Genomic DNA, 16825 nt, shown 5'->3' with positions numbered 1-16825 from the left:
TGTAAGGCTGATTAGTTTTGCACGTGGTAGTGGGTGCAATTTCCACAGCTGGTGTCTACCCTAAACTCTTCTCTTGAGTAAAATACCTCATCATTTATTCCATTCATATTTAGTTAGTTTAATGTTTCTGTTCTGCTTTATGCATGTCTTGTGCCTGTCTACCTCTGCTAGTCTGCCTGAGTTAATCAATTCTTGATGAATAGGAGTAGGTATCTAGCATAAAAACCAGATACAAATGGATGCTAGCTAAATGCTATGCTGATGATGCCAAGAACCCATCTGTAGTATTAAGCTTTCCAAGGCATTATGACGGACCTCCAAGCTGATGGCTAGAACTGGCAATCAGCCTGAGTTTCAGCCAGTCTCTGAACTAAGTACTAAAGGGTAAGAGAATTATTTGTATGCATTTGCATATTCCACAAATATGTGAGTGTCTGTCATGTCCCAGGTTCTGGATGTATGTACTGGGGATACACTAGAGAGCAAAACACTTAAATTCCTGCCTTTATGGAGCTTAAAATCAGCAAAGACACAATCAGCTATTCACATAAATAATAATATGAGACAGAGTGATAAGAGCTACAAAGAAAAGGCACAGGATGCTATGAAAGCAGAAATGGAAGAACCTGATTTCCTACTGCATATGTTGAAGAATAAAACTAATTATTTGATAATATTAAAGAATTATAACTTCTTTTTAGCACATACTAGTATTTATTGATTTTTTAAGGGTCTTTCCTTTTTAGAGATATACTCTGAAATATTTATGATAAAAGGATAGGGCATCTTGGATTGGCTTTAAAATAATCCAGGGGTGGAGGCTAGGAGTGGAGCCATATTTGAAGCAAGATCTTTCTTATTGAAGTTGGGAGATGGGCCCATAGCATTCATTATGCTTCTTTCTACTTTTGTTTATGTTTGAAAGTTTCATAATAAAAAGTTAAAGAAGAATCTTCAGCAGTACTACATTGACTGCTCATCAAATGGGAATATTTCATACATGAAAATAGAAAGCAACATTTTTCTCCCTGTTTATTGCTGTTCCTATATCTTTCTCAAAGTTTCCATGTATTGTTTTCATTTTTCTTATTTTATCCAACTTAATTTTTATTATTTATATTACATCATTCTTCCTCTTTCTATTCCTCATTTATGTTGACTTGATCTAGTGGCTACTCAATCAATTTTTTTCTGTTTATGTTTATTACAATTTTACTGCAAGTTTTCATTCTATTATTTACCTTTTCTTTTCCTGTGTTCAAATTCACCATTACCTGCAAATAAGATTTCTCTTTCTAAGACTCTCTATTTCCCTCTCCATCATTCTGCAAAGTAAGATGAGGCCCTTAAGATATTTTCACTGTCTCCTTCCATTCTAGTTTGCTAATTTACAGTTCTAAGGCCAAGAAAATGTATTGTTTTTTACTCATGTATTGTTTTTTACTCAATAAATGATGGCTGGCTATTATTGGAGTCAGAATAATTTTGAGGTTCTTTTTTTTTATTTTTATTTTTACATGGGCAGGCACCAGGAATTGAACCCGAGTCCTCTGGCATGGCAGGCAAGCATCCTTGCCTGCTGAGCCACCATGGCCCGTCCAATTTTGAGGTTCTTGATACATATTATCAAAATGTTTGCCAGATAGATTGTGTGAACATTACACCCATCAACAGTTATGAAATTCAAATTCATTTGAAGTGGGTGAGAGAGAAATGGAATTGGAGCACAACTAGCCAGATATAAAACACTGGGGATCCTTGGTTGTCCAAGAATTTATCATCTTAGGACTTAAAAATTAGATTTGATATGGATGCATCATGACACAAAAATATTTACTAATCATTGACCCTTAAGAAAATAGTCCCTCACTAAAATATCCCTTAACACTAGCATCTATCAGCATCTTCCTCAGATTCCCTGATTTTAGATATGGTTCCAAAAATATAATCCACGTTGATTGCAAAGTGAAATGGCAAATCTTAGTTATATTATGTGCTAAAGTGGAAATACTTTTACCATTAGCAAAAGCATAAAACCAAAATATTGCTTTTACCATAAGCAAAATTATCAATTGAATATCTGACAGATTTGGATCTGACAAGTAACAGAGACTCTTCAAGAACAATTCAGGATAGGTGCTTTAGAAAAATATCTGGGTATCCACAAGAAGAGAGGTCCTGAAGGAATTTAAAGAGGTTTTCTAATATATTTACAAAAAATTTAAAAGACCCCCTCTATGATCATGTTATAACATAAACATAATGAATATGGAACATTATATCTCATCTTTTGGGGGAGAGAGAGGATTTATACATATATACATACGTGCTAAATACACATACATATTTTTGATTCCTTCAGAATTTAAAATATAGTCTTAAACTTGTCGTTCTTAGACTGTTTGTTCTTCAAGGTAAGATCTGAATCAGATATTTCTGCCCCACATGGTACTGGCTTGCTGTGGACCACTGTGGTTTCCACATAATTCTTTCCCTGCTCGCTGTGCTTCCATCACTTTCAGTGCCACCGGAGAAAGCACTTCATAATTGAGGGGTGGAAAGGACATTATTGAAGAGTTCTAGTTTATATTCAAGGTAATCAACCTAAAACCTTAAAACAATTACTCATATTCAATCCTTACAATATACTTTATAACAATAGTTAAAATTTTTAATTATGATAATGGACAAGTCACTGGGATATGGGGAGAAACTATAATTTGTCTTTATATTTTTATCTATTTTTCTAATGTCTACTTGTTTTCTAATACACACATTGGCACAGGAGTGCTTACATATGATTCATACATCTCCATTTTGGGGCTGTGTACATCCTTTTCTTTAATCGGTTAGGATGCCCATTCTTCTTTCTTTTTTTCCCGAATAACTGCTTTCAAACAAGGTTCAAGATGGAATTTATCCTCCTCTCTTATTTTGTCCACTGCTGTTTAGGCAAGATCTGCCTCATGCTCTGGTCCAGGGCTCTCTTCATATGAAACACCCTGTCATTATAAAGGCTGTCAGGAAGCCTTCTTATGGCTTCCTTTACATCTTCACTCTCAGCTATTTCATCATCTCGCATTAACCCCAGTTTATGGAACCCTGAAGCATTGTAACACCATCTACAAATACTATCCAGCCACTGGCCTGATGATGTAACAGCATCTGTGTATTTTTGCTTCATCTATCTCTCTCTCCTACTCCTGTCTTTCAACCTCCCTATGGCATTCTCTTTTATTAGGACTTTGATTCGTCTTTGCAGGATTTCACAGAAGTGTATAGTTTACTCACTTGCTCCCGTCCTTACTTCCTCTCTTTCCAGCCACTAAATTTAGGTGCCTTATTTTCACAGATGGCCTGTGACTTCCCTCTCCCTGTGGGGTGAAGGTCTATATCAGAATTGGGTTCTTCTTCCCTATTACGGAACTCAGAGAAGGGATTGCACCAAGACCTGTGCCCAAGAGCCACAGACAGGTCTTTCTGCCGCTCCGGTGAACTAGTTTTATGTCAAAGTGTGCTGTCCGTTTTTCCACTTATGCAAAAATTTGGACTAGAAAATTACTTTATGAGGTTTTGAGTTTCGCCACAGTAAGAACTTATTTGTCAGGGAGGGGAGAATGACTCATATCTGGTTATTTGGTTCTTTTCCTAAAAGAATATTTTTATGTTTATATGAAATGTAGAGCAAAGGATCTTTCATTATGGTATTCTTCCCACATTTTTTGGAGAATAAACTGCTTTCCTTCCTAACATTGCATCTGTTCGCAGCCCTTCTTCATGAGGAAGGGAGTGAGAAATCACCTATCTCCAAAAGAGCACCTTCGGGCACAGCAAAGATAAATAAACTGCTCAAGATTGCCAAAGAAGTCAGTAGGGGATCTAAAATATTAGATTATTTTGCATCTAATACTCTATGGGGCCCTTGAGGGTCCCCTGAGCTTGAAGGCTTTCCTGAGGGTGTGGCAGGACAGACCTGCATTTTGTCTCTATTGTTCTGCACTGTTTACTCGCAAGATGTGAAGCACAGCCTGCAAGCAATACCAGATGTTCTATGTGGGTGGAATTTCATAATTCACATAAACTTGCGTATGCTTTTTCCTAACTGCACTCGGCTACTCTAACAGGGCACGGCAATGTAAATCTGCTTCCCAAAGCTCTACCAAGTTCTTTAGTTCTAACGGTGAAATTGCTGGTCCTTTGGTATGTTTCACTTTTAGAGAACACACGTGGATGTCGAGTCAAAGCATCATGTGGATTTTCTTTTTGAGTCAAAGTGACCCAGACTGGCTTTGTTTTGTCTGGAAGCCCACTCCTGACAGTTCTCCACCTGGTAGTCTTCCCATCCGGCTCTGACTCTGGGCTCCCTGCTCCAAACACTGGGCTCATCCTTCCCAGGTGCCTTTGCTCACTGAGTTTTCCCTTCCTGGAATGTCTGTCTTTTCCCTTCTCTTCTCGAAATCCTGTTTGGGCCCCACCTCACATCAGCCCTGACTTCATCCTTCCCTGCACTCCCAGAGGGCATGGGCTCAGCATAGGTGAATTTAGCACTTAACAGCTGTGTGTGTGCATGTGCGTGTGCTAGTGCTGTCTCCACAACAATCTGCCCCATTCCTGAGAGCAGAAAGGGACCATCACGCACAGTTAGCTGAATTCCCTATGGCCTAGGAATAGAGGTGAATCAAGTGACTGGAGCTTCAGTTTAATTTCTCTTAAGAAAAGTATCTCTGGTTTTATATTCTAATGTGCTCAAGTCCTTCTACACAGTCATGTGTAATCAATAAAGTTAAAAGAGCCTGAGTAGAAACAACCAGTGCTTTTGTTTATTGGGCTGTCTCCATTAGGGAGGGAGGGTGGCCAGAGATTTCAGTCTGTGGTCCAAGTTGCCGGCTGAGTGGAGAATCATACAAACCTGGGACAGCACATGCCCACTCTGGTCTTTCACCACAGGGATCAGCTCTGCCTAGGGTGTGCCGTGGCACCACTCACCGCTGTTGAAATGCTTTCTGGCCCATCTCCCTCGCAGCTCTCTTCACTTCCTCGGGAATAGCATCTTTCTCAGCTTCAGAGACCTGGTACACGGTATGGCCGGCATCCAGCCGGTAAGGCCCTCCTTTGCCCCCGAGACCTGCAGTGTCTCTTCCCCCTGGAAGGAAACATGAAAATCCAGATAAGTCCGATCCTGTCCACAAAACGCAAGTTAGATCATGGCTTGAAGACAGTCGCATGAAGTATATTCATTTCACTTAATTAGTAAGTAAACACCCCGATGACCTTTCTTCTGGAAACAAAAGGTGCGCCCCTTGTCTGGGATGCTTTTCCTTTTCTCCATCCATTCAAATCCTACCCATATTTCAAGGCTCAGTCCAAACTCTATGACATCTTATCTGATCATTCTACCTCCTAGGGATCAATACTCTTGTATTTGTTACCTTTTTTTTTTTTACTAGAGAAACTGTGTGTTTACATACTTGTTACTATATATATGTGTGTGTGTGTACATATATATATATATAAAAAGTTAAAAGGTTTTATATATATGTGTGGAAAAATAAAATTAAAAGGTTATATATATGTGTGTGTGTGTATATATATATAACCTTTTAATTTTATTTTTCCACATATATATATAAAACCTTTTAACTTTTTCTTTTCTTACCAACTATATGAAAGAAGAGTTCAAATTTTATTAATCTTTGTAACTCTGCACCTATAAGATTGGCTTGAACATCATAGATACCGAATATAAATTTGTTAATTAACTACAAAACACTCCTCTTCCCTTATGTTACCTTACTTTTCCTTAAAATACCAAAGAGACCATAGGCTACAGATACTGTTGCCTTGTTTGGGAAGTTAGGGAAATGATGCGCAGAGAGATTAAGCAACCTACTCATAACCTCATATCAGTAGCCTATTTAAGATTAGAAGCCAATCACTGTAGGTTGCTCTCATGACCAGGAATTGGACCATGACAGTGACCTGGGGAGGTGGGAAAGCTGTATCTGTGACCTGACTCCCTTCTTGGATGAGGGGGTCAAGTTTGGGTGGATGATGAATTGGAGTGTAAGTTTCCCAGGCACTGTGATGACTTTTAGCTTAGAACTAAATATACAACAGAGAAGCAATGCATTTCAGAACAGTTTTTCAATATGAACCAAAGTTTCCACGTGTTCAACTATACGTTAAGCAATATCATCCAAACTTTTTATGTTTTAAATATAAATTAAATGCCTATAAGGAGGGGGGTAATGTAAACAAGTGGAGTAGGCTGGGTGTAAAATGATGAGAAGAGGTGGGGACTTTGGCTAATACATTCAAATTCAAGTTATTGTAAAACATTCTGTTAACCAAGGAAAAGAAATCTTTTGGCTAGATGTGGCCTCTGGGCTATCAGATTATTTATTACACTTGCTTTATGATAATTAAAATTCTTACAACTATGAGATTTTGTTGGTTTGCCCAGGTTGGCGTGATGTCCCAATAAATCCCAGAGTGATTTGGACAGTGAATAAAGAAGTATTTGCAAAGCCCCCTTGTAACTTTCCCCATTTGGAGAATTTCTGATATTCTTACAAGCAGTGGGGACAACCAAATCCCCAATCCATGCCCTCAGTCTTGGGGTTTGCCTCTATGAAACCTATTCCTGCAAAGGATAGGCTAAGCCTACTTAAAATTAGGCCTAAGAGTCACCCCTAGAGAACCTCTTTTGTTGCCCAGATGTGGTCTCTCTCTCTAGACCGACATGGCAAGTGAACTCACTGCCCTCCATACCCATCCCCCCGCCCCTACCTGGAACATGACTCCCAGGGGTGTAAATCTCCCTGGCGACATGGGACAGAAATCCTGGGGTGAGTTGGGACCCAGCATCAAGGGATTGAGAAAACCTTCTTGACCAAAATGGGGAAGTGAGAAATGAGAAAAAATAAAGTGTCAGTGGCTGAGAGAATTTAAATACAGTTGAGAGGTTAGCCTGGAGATTATTCTTATTCATTATATAAATATCTCTTTTTAGTTTATGGTGTATTGTAGTGGCTAGAGGGAGTACCTGAAACTGTAAAGCTGTGTTCCATAGCCTTGTTTCTTGAAGATGATTTTATAATGATATAGCTTTTACAATGTGACTGTGTGATTGTGAAAACCTTGTGTCTGATGCTTCTTTTATCTAGAGTATAGAAAGATGAGTAAAAAATATGGATAAAAACAAACAAATAATAGGGGGAACAAAGGTTAAAATAAATTGGGTAGAAGGAAATACTAATGGTCAATGAGAGGGAGGGGTAAGGAGTATGGTATGTATGAGCTTTTTCTTTTTTCTTTCTTTTTCTGGAGTGACGCAAATGTTCAAAAAAATGATCATGGTGATGAATATACAACTATGTGATGATATTGTGAGCCATTAATTGTACACCATGTATGGAATGTTTGTGTGCTAAGAATATTTCTCTGTTTATATGCTAAGTTTTACCAAGAAAAGAATTTCTTGCAATTAGTTTCCTTTATTCATTTATATATAACTTAGGAACTCAGAAGGGAATCAAATATTGGAGGGTAATATAAAATTGTAATTAAGCCAGACTGTCTAAGTTTGAATTCTGGCTCCAACTAGCCATGTGTCCTTGGGAAAGTCACTTAACTTCTCTGTGAGGATAAAAATTTTATTTATTTCATGGGTTTGTCATGAGGTCTGCAACTGTACTTGGTACATAGAGCTATATAAGTGATTGCTGTTATTATTATTATATTTAAATAACCCCCTGTCACACAGAATGAGGCAATTTCTAGTTTCATAAAGAAAATTTTGATAGTTTTTAGACTTAGTTAAATTATATTCCATTTTTCTTTTCTCCCTTGGAGCCTTAATTGGTCTAATAAACTAAAAGGGAGAACTCGGCATGAACTACCTTCCTTATGAAAGTGCAGGTAGGTCATTTCCTTTTGGGAAAATACCGTGAGAGCAGCCTATTAATCATGGTATTTTTATTCTTTGATTTGAGCACATCTTATCTCATTTTTTCTTTCGAAGGTGGTGACAAATTCCTTCTTGGATGTGCATAATTCCTGGCCCTCATAACCAGTAATTGGACCATGACAGTGATCTGCAGAGGTAGGGAAGCTGTTTCTGTGCCCTGACTCCCTCTTTGTACAAGGTTATCCTTAAGTTTGGGTGGATGATGAATTGGACTGTAAGCTTCCTAGACACTGTAATGTCATCAGTTTGGTGGAGTTTTGAGGTTTGTACGAGCAGTGACCTGTGTGAGTCACGTATCCCCGCAGGAAAGTCATATTGGGGTAGAGTTTTTAATTGTAAAACTTAAGTGAAAATGCCTGCCAGACTTTATAAGCTGCAAAGCATAATATCAAGGCTATGCTTGGACATCACAAATCCATTCATAAGATAAGGGGGCCAACTAGAAAGGTCTAGATGGTGAAAAGGGCATCAAATGACTTGTTGGATCTTGGTTAAGGTCAATGTAGAGAATCACGAGGGAGAAAATGACAAAAAGAAAAAGAGAGGTTGAGGCAAAGGAGCTTGATAAATGAAAAAATAAAAGCTGGGAGGAGCAAAAAGCAAGATCTTCAGTCTAGGAAAATATACCAGCTAGTAGACTCAAGTCGAATAACAAGCAGGAACTTCCACTCCAAAGTAGTCTGCTGCTGGGAAACCTACATCTGGCCAGCTCATTCCACAGTGCATTCCATATGGATTAAATCTTGGCTAGCTTGACCTTAATTTCCAGATCAAAGGACATTTCTAAAAATACCCTTTCTTTAAAGCTGATGCTTGATGAATAAACAAAGTAGGCAAGAAGTCCACAGCCTACTTGATAGCACATTGTCCCTGCACAGAAACTCATTTCCTCCTGAGACTGTTCAGGGCAAGAGGCACCGGCCCCACCGAGGGAAGGCACAGGGCTGAGCTCTTGCCAGCACGCCTCATGGGTGAGATAAGATCGGACGGTGTGCACGCAGCCTGGTCCTGTTTCTGCGGCAGCAGATGTGTCTGCTCTGGCTGCCACGGAGGAAAGAGGAAGACGGCAGGCCCGGGAACAATGCTCTAGTGAGGCGGCCAGGAGGAAGGGACAGGTCACAACCATTGGTTCAAAATGCAACCAACTATCTTATCTCAAAATCCTGTATCCTTTACACACATACTTCTGAGATGTGGAAGACTAGGACCACTTTTTTCCAAAGTTAGTTGGTCAAGAAAGAATTTGCTGTAGATTTCTGGCATGATACCAAGGGTGTGAAATTTTAAAGAAGGGATTAGCACTTTCATAAGTACAGTCTTTACCGGGCACTGTGTTCAGCACTTTATACTCATAATCTCATTTAATCCTCACCACTCTCATGAGGCAGTTATTCCCTTTGACTGGTAAGGGACGCTGGGAGGGAAAGGTTTTACGTCATAGGGTGGCAGAGTCTGTGGGACTGCAAATGCCCAGCTCTTTGCATGTCTTGATGTCACGTGGAGGCAGTGGGTAGGAGCGGATTCCATCTGACTGAAAGGTGCCGCTGAGGAGGAAAACAACCCTACACCTTCTCAGAGGTGGTGTGCTGCCTCCACAGGCTCATGACGCCGCATGATGCCCAGACCAAGGGGACGGCTGTGCCACCAACCTGTTCCGCCAGCCCAGGTGTTGCCACCCACATGTGGCATGTTGTCTGGGTCTTCCTTTCCATGTTTGGGGGAGCTCACATCTTCACCACTATCTTTATTGATTGTTATCTAAAAATGAAAAATTGAGATGTTGTTACTATCCCCTGACCAACACCAGGAACTGCATGGCAGGAGAATTTTTTCCCCTGACATACCTAAGGTATGTCATAACCTCAGGCCTCAGGACACAATAGATGCTGCTAGTATGTGGCAAAAATTTCATCAGATTTAACAACCATTTAGTTGGGAAAGAGATGAATTAAATGAAGAAAGGGAGCAGGACTGGATTGCAGTTTTAGAATTCTCCTGATCCAGAACATGCCAGGAGCATTATACAAGGAGGAAACATTGTGGAAGCACAGAAAGTGGATCTTACCAGAGATGGGACACTTTTTCAATGTTTTAAAAGAATCTCTGTCCAGTGGTTCCAGCTGAGTCACAGGAGATATATTTATTTGTTTCATTGTCAAATAAATCTCATTACTCTGGGAAATGTTATTTTACACAAAATATATGGTAAAAGAGCAGAAGATGTATGTGTGTTTGTGTGTGTAAAATACACTACACAACAGACACACACAATACCACTTATTTTCTGGGCTCACTCTAATTTTATTATGGTATTTTGTAGCTCTCCTAATTTGTCTTTATTTTAAAAATGGATTTACTATTTCTACACTTCAAAAGACTGAGCTGCCTGTTAGCTCTCTTCTGTGAGAGCTTGTAGCTCACTAGTGCCTAGTTTTATTCAGCACATAGTCACCCAGCAGATTAACGACTTCATAGGAATTCTTATCCTACAGTCAGTGAGGTACATACTACTCCACCATAAAAATAACTTAAAGCATTCACATTTCACCTACAGAAGGTACTGTGGGCAGGACACTTTGCGTTGTGCCTCCACAGGCACTGGGGGGCAGGCCAGTACCCTCAAGCTGCTTAGAGTGAAAAGGGGGAGCTTGCAAAGGGGCTTGAAACAGGTTGTGAGACGAGGCTTTCAGGCTAACCCATTCTTGTTTGTATATGGTCCTTTCATTCTTGAGGCTGGGATTAATGAAGGCAGATAGTCTGAGGTCTTCACAAATAAAAGTTATTGGAATGAATACAACATAATTTCCATTGTCTTATTTCCACATTAATTGTTTTCAAATGTTATGACATTGTAAAGTGATTTTTAATTAACTGAACTTTTTTCCCAATAGTTTTGAAGCATTAAAAAAAAACTTTTTCCATAACGTCAATGTATCCCAAGAAAATGTAGCAACCACAAAATGACAACTGATATGAATTACATGAGCCCAATCATGCTCTGCAAATGGGTGAAAATAAATTTCTCTCCTTTCAAACTCTACAGAATGGCTAGCAACATTTAAAGAATGAATGAACATTTAAAATACTTTCCTCCAACTTTGCCAGCTTTTTCCAATTTGCTGTAGGTAGTTGTCATGGTCAGGTTTAAGTGTCAACTTGGCCAAGTGGTGGTGCCTGTTTGTCTGGTTGGGCAAGTGCTGGCCTGTCTGTTGCTAGGAGGACATTTCATAGAATTAAATCATGATCACGTCAGCTGTATCCACAGCTGATTCCATTTGTAATCAGCCAAGGGGAGTGTCTTCTGCAATGAGTTACGTTTAATCTAATCACCAGAAGCCCTTTAAGGAGGATTCAGAAGAGACAGGCTCTCTTCCTGCTTCGGCTGGCGATTCTCTCCTGTGAAGTTCATCCAGACCCTCCATCGGAATTGTTGGCTTCACAGCCTGCCTTGTGGATTTTGTTGGCTTCACAGCCTGCCCTGTGGATTTTGGACTCTGTGTTCCCACGGTCATGTGAGACACTTTTATAAATTTTATATTTTGTGAGTGTTCCCTGTTGATTCTATTTCTCTAGAAAATGCTAACTAATACAGTAGTGTAAGAGATAAGCAGGGAATTAAAACAGGTCCACTGACCACACGATTCTGCACCAGGGCTGGGCCCTAAAGCTTTCTGAGATGATGGAAATGTTCTAACCTGCAGTGTCACCATGGCAGCCATTGGCCTAATGTTGCCAGGGAGCTCTTGAAATGTGGCTTGTGTCTCTGAGGACGTGAATTTTAAATTTTATTTAATTTTAATTAATTAACAGTTAAATTTAAGTAGTCACAAGTAGTGGCTACTAACCCCAAGGAGCATTTCAAAACTGGAATATAAACTTTTAATTATGTTGCCAATTCAAAAAACATTTATACAAAAGGTATGAATACAATCTGGTTTTGTAAGAAACATCATAGAACTTACAAATAATAATTCATTTATCACAATAAGAACGTACATTTACTTTTCACACATAAAGATACATCTATTACAATAACGCTGCTGTTGTTCAAAACACATCTGACTGCTTCTAGAAGGATCTTCAGGATCCATGGCAGGTTCTTTTTTGAATACTTCAATGGTGGCAATTATGTGTTCTTTAACAACAGATCAGACAAATTTTTTAATCTGTTTTGTAATAACTTGTTGACGTGTGCTTTGAAAATTATTGCTTTTTCTTTCTTTCTTTGTATAAATGTTATATTTTACAATAAAAATATTTAAAAAATAGATTGCAGACAACTATAATGGACCATCAGGGAGAGAAGAAATAGGCTGTGAAATTTCTGGACAAAAAGTGCCACTTGTGTGTCTTGCTAGGCCACTTGCCTAGGAAATGGCATTACTCGCATTGCTGACTAAGCTGTAATCCTATTGATTACAGCTGCCTATTCCATTTTCTTGATTAATTAGCAGGTAAACAAATGCATCCATTTTCCCATTCATGCATTCCTGTGTATATTTAACATGCATTTACTATCCATTTGGGATAGAGATACATGAAACAGAATCCATGCTTCTGGTGCACACAATATAATGGGAAGGAGCAGACAAAGTCACAACACAGGGTGATATGGGTTGTAATAGGATAGTGAACAAGATAATGAACACATCTGTCTAGAACTGGGTTACTCTTTCACCCACAGGTTAGGAATTTCTTTCATAGATACAGTGAAAGTTACATGAATAGGTCCCTAAGGAATGATTGTCTTTCAAATGAAGTTGGCTGGTTTAAAAAAAATAAAAAAGTCAACCACCACCCATTATTCATAACTAACATATAACTTCCATAAGGACAATGCACAACAAAAATACCTTTGACCACAGAGTAGCTTCTATGTGTTCAAACGCTATAGTCACTCAACTGGAAGTCTAGACATGTTTTAAAATTAATAAATTTTTGACAAAACAATCATCAACCCAAACCTTACTTATTCCTGAGAAACACAAAACATAAAATTCCCGTGATATTTAATTAAAAGCAAGGTATTTGGGTAGTTTGTCTAAATTTGCGTGCTCTCATGAATGCCATTATAACCACTCACGGGAATATATTTCTCTAGATGGTGGGGAGGAACACATCTGCAAGGGGTTTTCCAAGACATTTTACTCTCTTACATGAAATGACAACAATTCACAAAAGGTACAAGGCCAGAAGTCTAGCATAGTCCAACCCAGGACAGAAACTGGAACAGACACCAGGGGAGGCCTATCATTTGAGGAAGCTTGTTTCCTGGGGACAGATGTACACCAGAGCCACTGGTCACTCAGAAAGTTGATAAGCTGCTGTTTGCTTTCATACATATGTGGCAAAGAACTTGGAATGCATTTCCTTTGAGGGTTGGTTTCATCTAGAAAGAGCTTAAGTAAGTCATTCTAAGTCCTGAAATAGATAATTATTCACTTAAAAGGATCAAAAATGTCCCAAGTCACAAAATATTGTAGACTCTTACAACTTTTGATGTAACCTGATGCACATGACAAGACCCTCGTTATACTTCTCACAGCAGATACACTCCACTTCCTTTCACATAAAGTATGCCATAATCCTAATAATTGTTATCCTTTTACATGTGAGTTAAAATGGAAAAATCATGAACCTTGTAAATTATAACTCATAAAAATGTTCCAGAGTAAAGCAACCCAAAGCCAGCACAGGGAAGAGACATGACTCACTGAAGCCCTGTAATTCTGGGCAGGGGCCCTATATTTTAGGCTCCTCTTCAAGCTCATAATTTTTAAAAGCCATCAATAAAATATATAAATAGCCAGAATATAATTCTGGAAGAAAAGTTGCTTTTGGAGGTATGACTGGACAACACAGTTGATTACTATTTTCCAGCTAGAGACTAGGTGTGGCAAGGCAGCATTTCCAGTTTTCCACCCAATATCCACTCCCTCTTTCTTTCTCTTTAAACAGAAGTCAGATGAATGAATCACGGTTGGTTTAAACTAAGTATAGTATCACACTGTCCTCTGCCAGCGATTGGTCTAGGAGAAAGCATGTGACCTCACCAGAAAGAGAAGGTCTGTCAGGAGGTTTCTGGGAAGGATTTTCTTCCAGTAAAAGGAGGGTGGGTCGCCAGGAGAGCTCCCTTGCTACCCTGGCTGTGCCCTACTCTCTCCCCACCCCCCCATGCATGCAGGCACACACAGGCATCCTGCCTAGGACACAGGTGAGCATGTATGTGATGCATGGAGTTATAGCCTCTATCTGGTGACCGTGTGCTAACAAGAAAATGATGGCTGAGTAGAAGGATGGAAGAGCCTGTGTCCCTAGTAACATGGTTGAGCTGCAGAACCTGCCCTGGAATGACTTACTTTTGATCTTCTACATAAGTAAATGATAAATGTGTTTACAGTTTAAGCCACTGTTACTTGGGTTTTCTGGTATTTGGAGTCTATTGCATGCAATCTAATTGATTCATGTAGTAAGGGATGAATGAGAGGCAGCAGGGCAGAAGGAGCTATTGACCTGACTTCTTTCTGAGAAAGTCCCACTTTGAACGAGAAGATATGATTTAAATTTTTGACATTAAAAATGACCATAATAAAATAAGCACAAAAATCCTATTGATTACAGCTGCCTATTCCATTTTCTTGATTAATTAGCAGGTAAACAAATGCATCCATTTTCCCATTCATGCATTCCTGTGTATATTTAACATGCATTTACTATCCATTTGGGATAGAGATACATGAAACAGAATCCTTGCTTCTGGTGCACACAATATAATGGGAAGGAGCAGACAAAGTCACAACACAGGGTGATATGGGTTGTAATAGGATAGTGAACAAGATAATGAACACATCTGTCTAGAACTGGGTTACTCTTTCACCTACAGGTTAGAAATTTCTTTTATAGATACAGTGAAAGTTACATGAATAGGTCCCTAAGGAATGATTGTCTTTCAAATGAAGTTGGCTGGTTTAAAAAAAATAAAAAAGTCAACCACCACCCATTATTCGTAACTAACATATAACAACAAAAATACCTTTGACCACAGAGTAGCTTCTATGTGTTCAAATGCCAATCTCTGGCAAATCAATTTATCTTCAGTTTAGCCCTGGCTTGGTTGCAACATTTGCCCCAAAATACTCATGTCCTCCAACCCACTTTAATTCCTTCTTATCCTTAAAAAAGCAAGGAAGGACCAGATTTTTGATCATTTAATAATGACAGATTACACTGTAACTAGTATTTACTCATACTAACAATGCCAAAGGATATTTATATTTTAAATCCCTTTATTTCTAATTGTGCTAGTTTGAAACTGCTATGTACCCTAGAAAAGCCGTGTACTTTTCTTAATCCAATTTTGTGGGGGCAGACCTATTGTTTAGGATGGAACTTTTGATTAGATTACTTCCATGTGGATGTGACATACCTGATTGTGGGTGTGGCCTTCTGATTAGATGGAGCTATGACTCTACCCATTCAAGGTGGGGCTTTATCAGTTTACTGGATCCTTTAAAAGGGGAAGCATTTTAGAGGAAGCGCAGATGCAGACATGTGGATATGCTTGAAGTGCTGACAAGAGAGATCAGATGCCTAGACACAGATGTTTGGAGATGCAGAGTCTAGCAGATGTTGCCATGTGCCTGCCCATAAGATGCTAAGCAAGCCAGAACCCAGGGTTTGCCCTGGAGAAGCTAAGTGAAGGCCCATAGATGCCAGAGAGGAGGTCACTGGAATTAGAAGCTGGAAGCCAATGGAAATGGGAACAAGGACCAGCAGACACCAGCCATATGCCTTCCCATGTGACAGACATCAGCCTTTCTTTGGAGACAAGGTATTTTTATCTGGAGGCCTTAGTATGGACATTTTTAAGGCCTTAGAACTATAAACGTATAACTTAATAAATCCCCTTGTAAAAGCCAATTCATTTCTGGTATTTTGCATTCTGGCAGCATTAGCAAACTAAAACACTAATTGAGCCTCCCCTCACCACACCCCTTTGTTAGAAAGTATAGGAATCAACAAGTAGGCAGAGGTGGCAGGATAGGGTATGGCCAAGTAGGGGAGCTGGGGAAGGCATACAAGTCTTACTCAGCTGGCCCTGAAGACAAATGTCTATCAAAGCAACTTGTGGTATTACAAGTAAAAAGCACAATGGATTGTCTGTCCTGTAGCAGCCCTTGCTCTGTTGGGTGGGTGGAGTCTGCTGGCATAAAAACAGTTCTTTTCCTTTCTCTCTAGCTTCTTTAAGTCAACCAGCAACCCCTCCCTCCCACATTTCTTCAGCATTTCCCAGCCTGACTTTGGGCTGGACCCCTTCACCTATTTCCCCAACCTCAACCCAACTCTATTTTACCCTACTCCTCCTACTTTTTGCTTGAATACTCCTAGAGGCTTATACATGTTTTTTTTTCTGGCCTATGTGATGAGTTTGGTAAATATTTTTAAATACTTTAAACTATAACCACGAGCACTGCTCTTCCTCTATATGTGATGCTCTGTAGCATATTCTTATGCACACTCTTGATTTCTCCATGTGGGTTCATAAGGTTTCTGACCAAGAACTTTCTCATTGGAATGACCTTTTTATCAAGAGCCTGTCTATGTGATGTGTGAATAAAACTGATTAAAAATGAACAGAGAGATATACCTATTCACTGTTGGTAGGGAAGCAAAGTGGTGCAGCACTTCTGGAGGGCAGTGTGGTGGCTCCAGAAGAGGCTAGGGGTGGGGTTGCCATATGATCCTGCAACCCCATTTCTAGGTGTATACTTGGAGGAACTGAGGGGGGACACAAATGGACATTTGCACACTGTGTTTATGGCTAGGAGTCTTAACTATTTGCAGTGGATGAAGGTG

General features: G+C 39.4%; 1 protein-coding gene and 1 pseudogene across 2 annotated transcripts in view; both read right to left on the bottom strand.

Moving 5' to 3' along the window:
* Window positions 1–16825, bottom strand: part of VWA8 (von Willebrand factor A domain containing 8) — a 631595-nt gene that overhangs the window by 49003 nt on the left and 565767 nt on the right. For both annotated transcript variants that reach the window (XM_077158362.1, XM_077158361.1), the window contains exons 38-39: window positions 9619–9727; window positions 4987–5143 (exon numbers count right to left, since the gene is read on the bottom strand). In XM_077158362.1, coding sequence (XP_077014477.1) covers window positions 4987–5143; window positions 9619–9727 — 266 coding nt within the window. The remainder of the gene's footprint in view (window positions 1–4986; window positions 5144–9618; window positions 9728–16825) is intronic.
* LOC143681371 (cytochrome b-c1 complex subunit 7 pseudogene) lies at window positions 1644–4977 on the bottom strand (annotated as a pseudogene).

This window comes from Tamandua tetradactyla, chromosome 4, assembly GCF_023851605.1.
Source record: "Tamandua tetradactyla isolate mTamTet1 chromosome 4, mTamTet1.pri, whole genome shotgun sequence".
NCBI classification, from domain to species: domain Eukaryota; kingdom Metazoa; phylum Chordata; class Mammalia; order Pilosa; family Myrmecophagidae; genus Tamandua; species Tamandua tetradactyla.
Note: the sequence above shows the minus strand (reverse complement) of the source record. Positions and strands in the feature narration are given on the sequence as shown.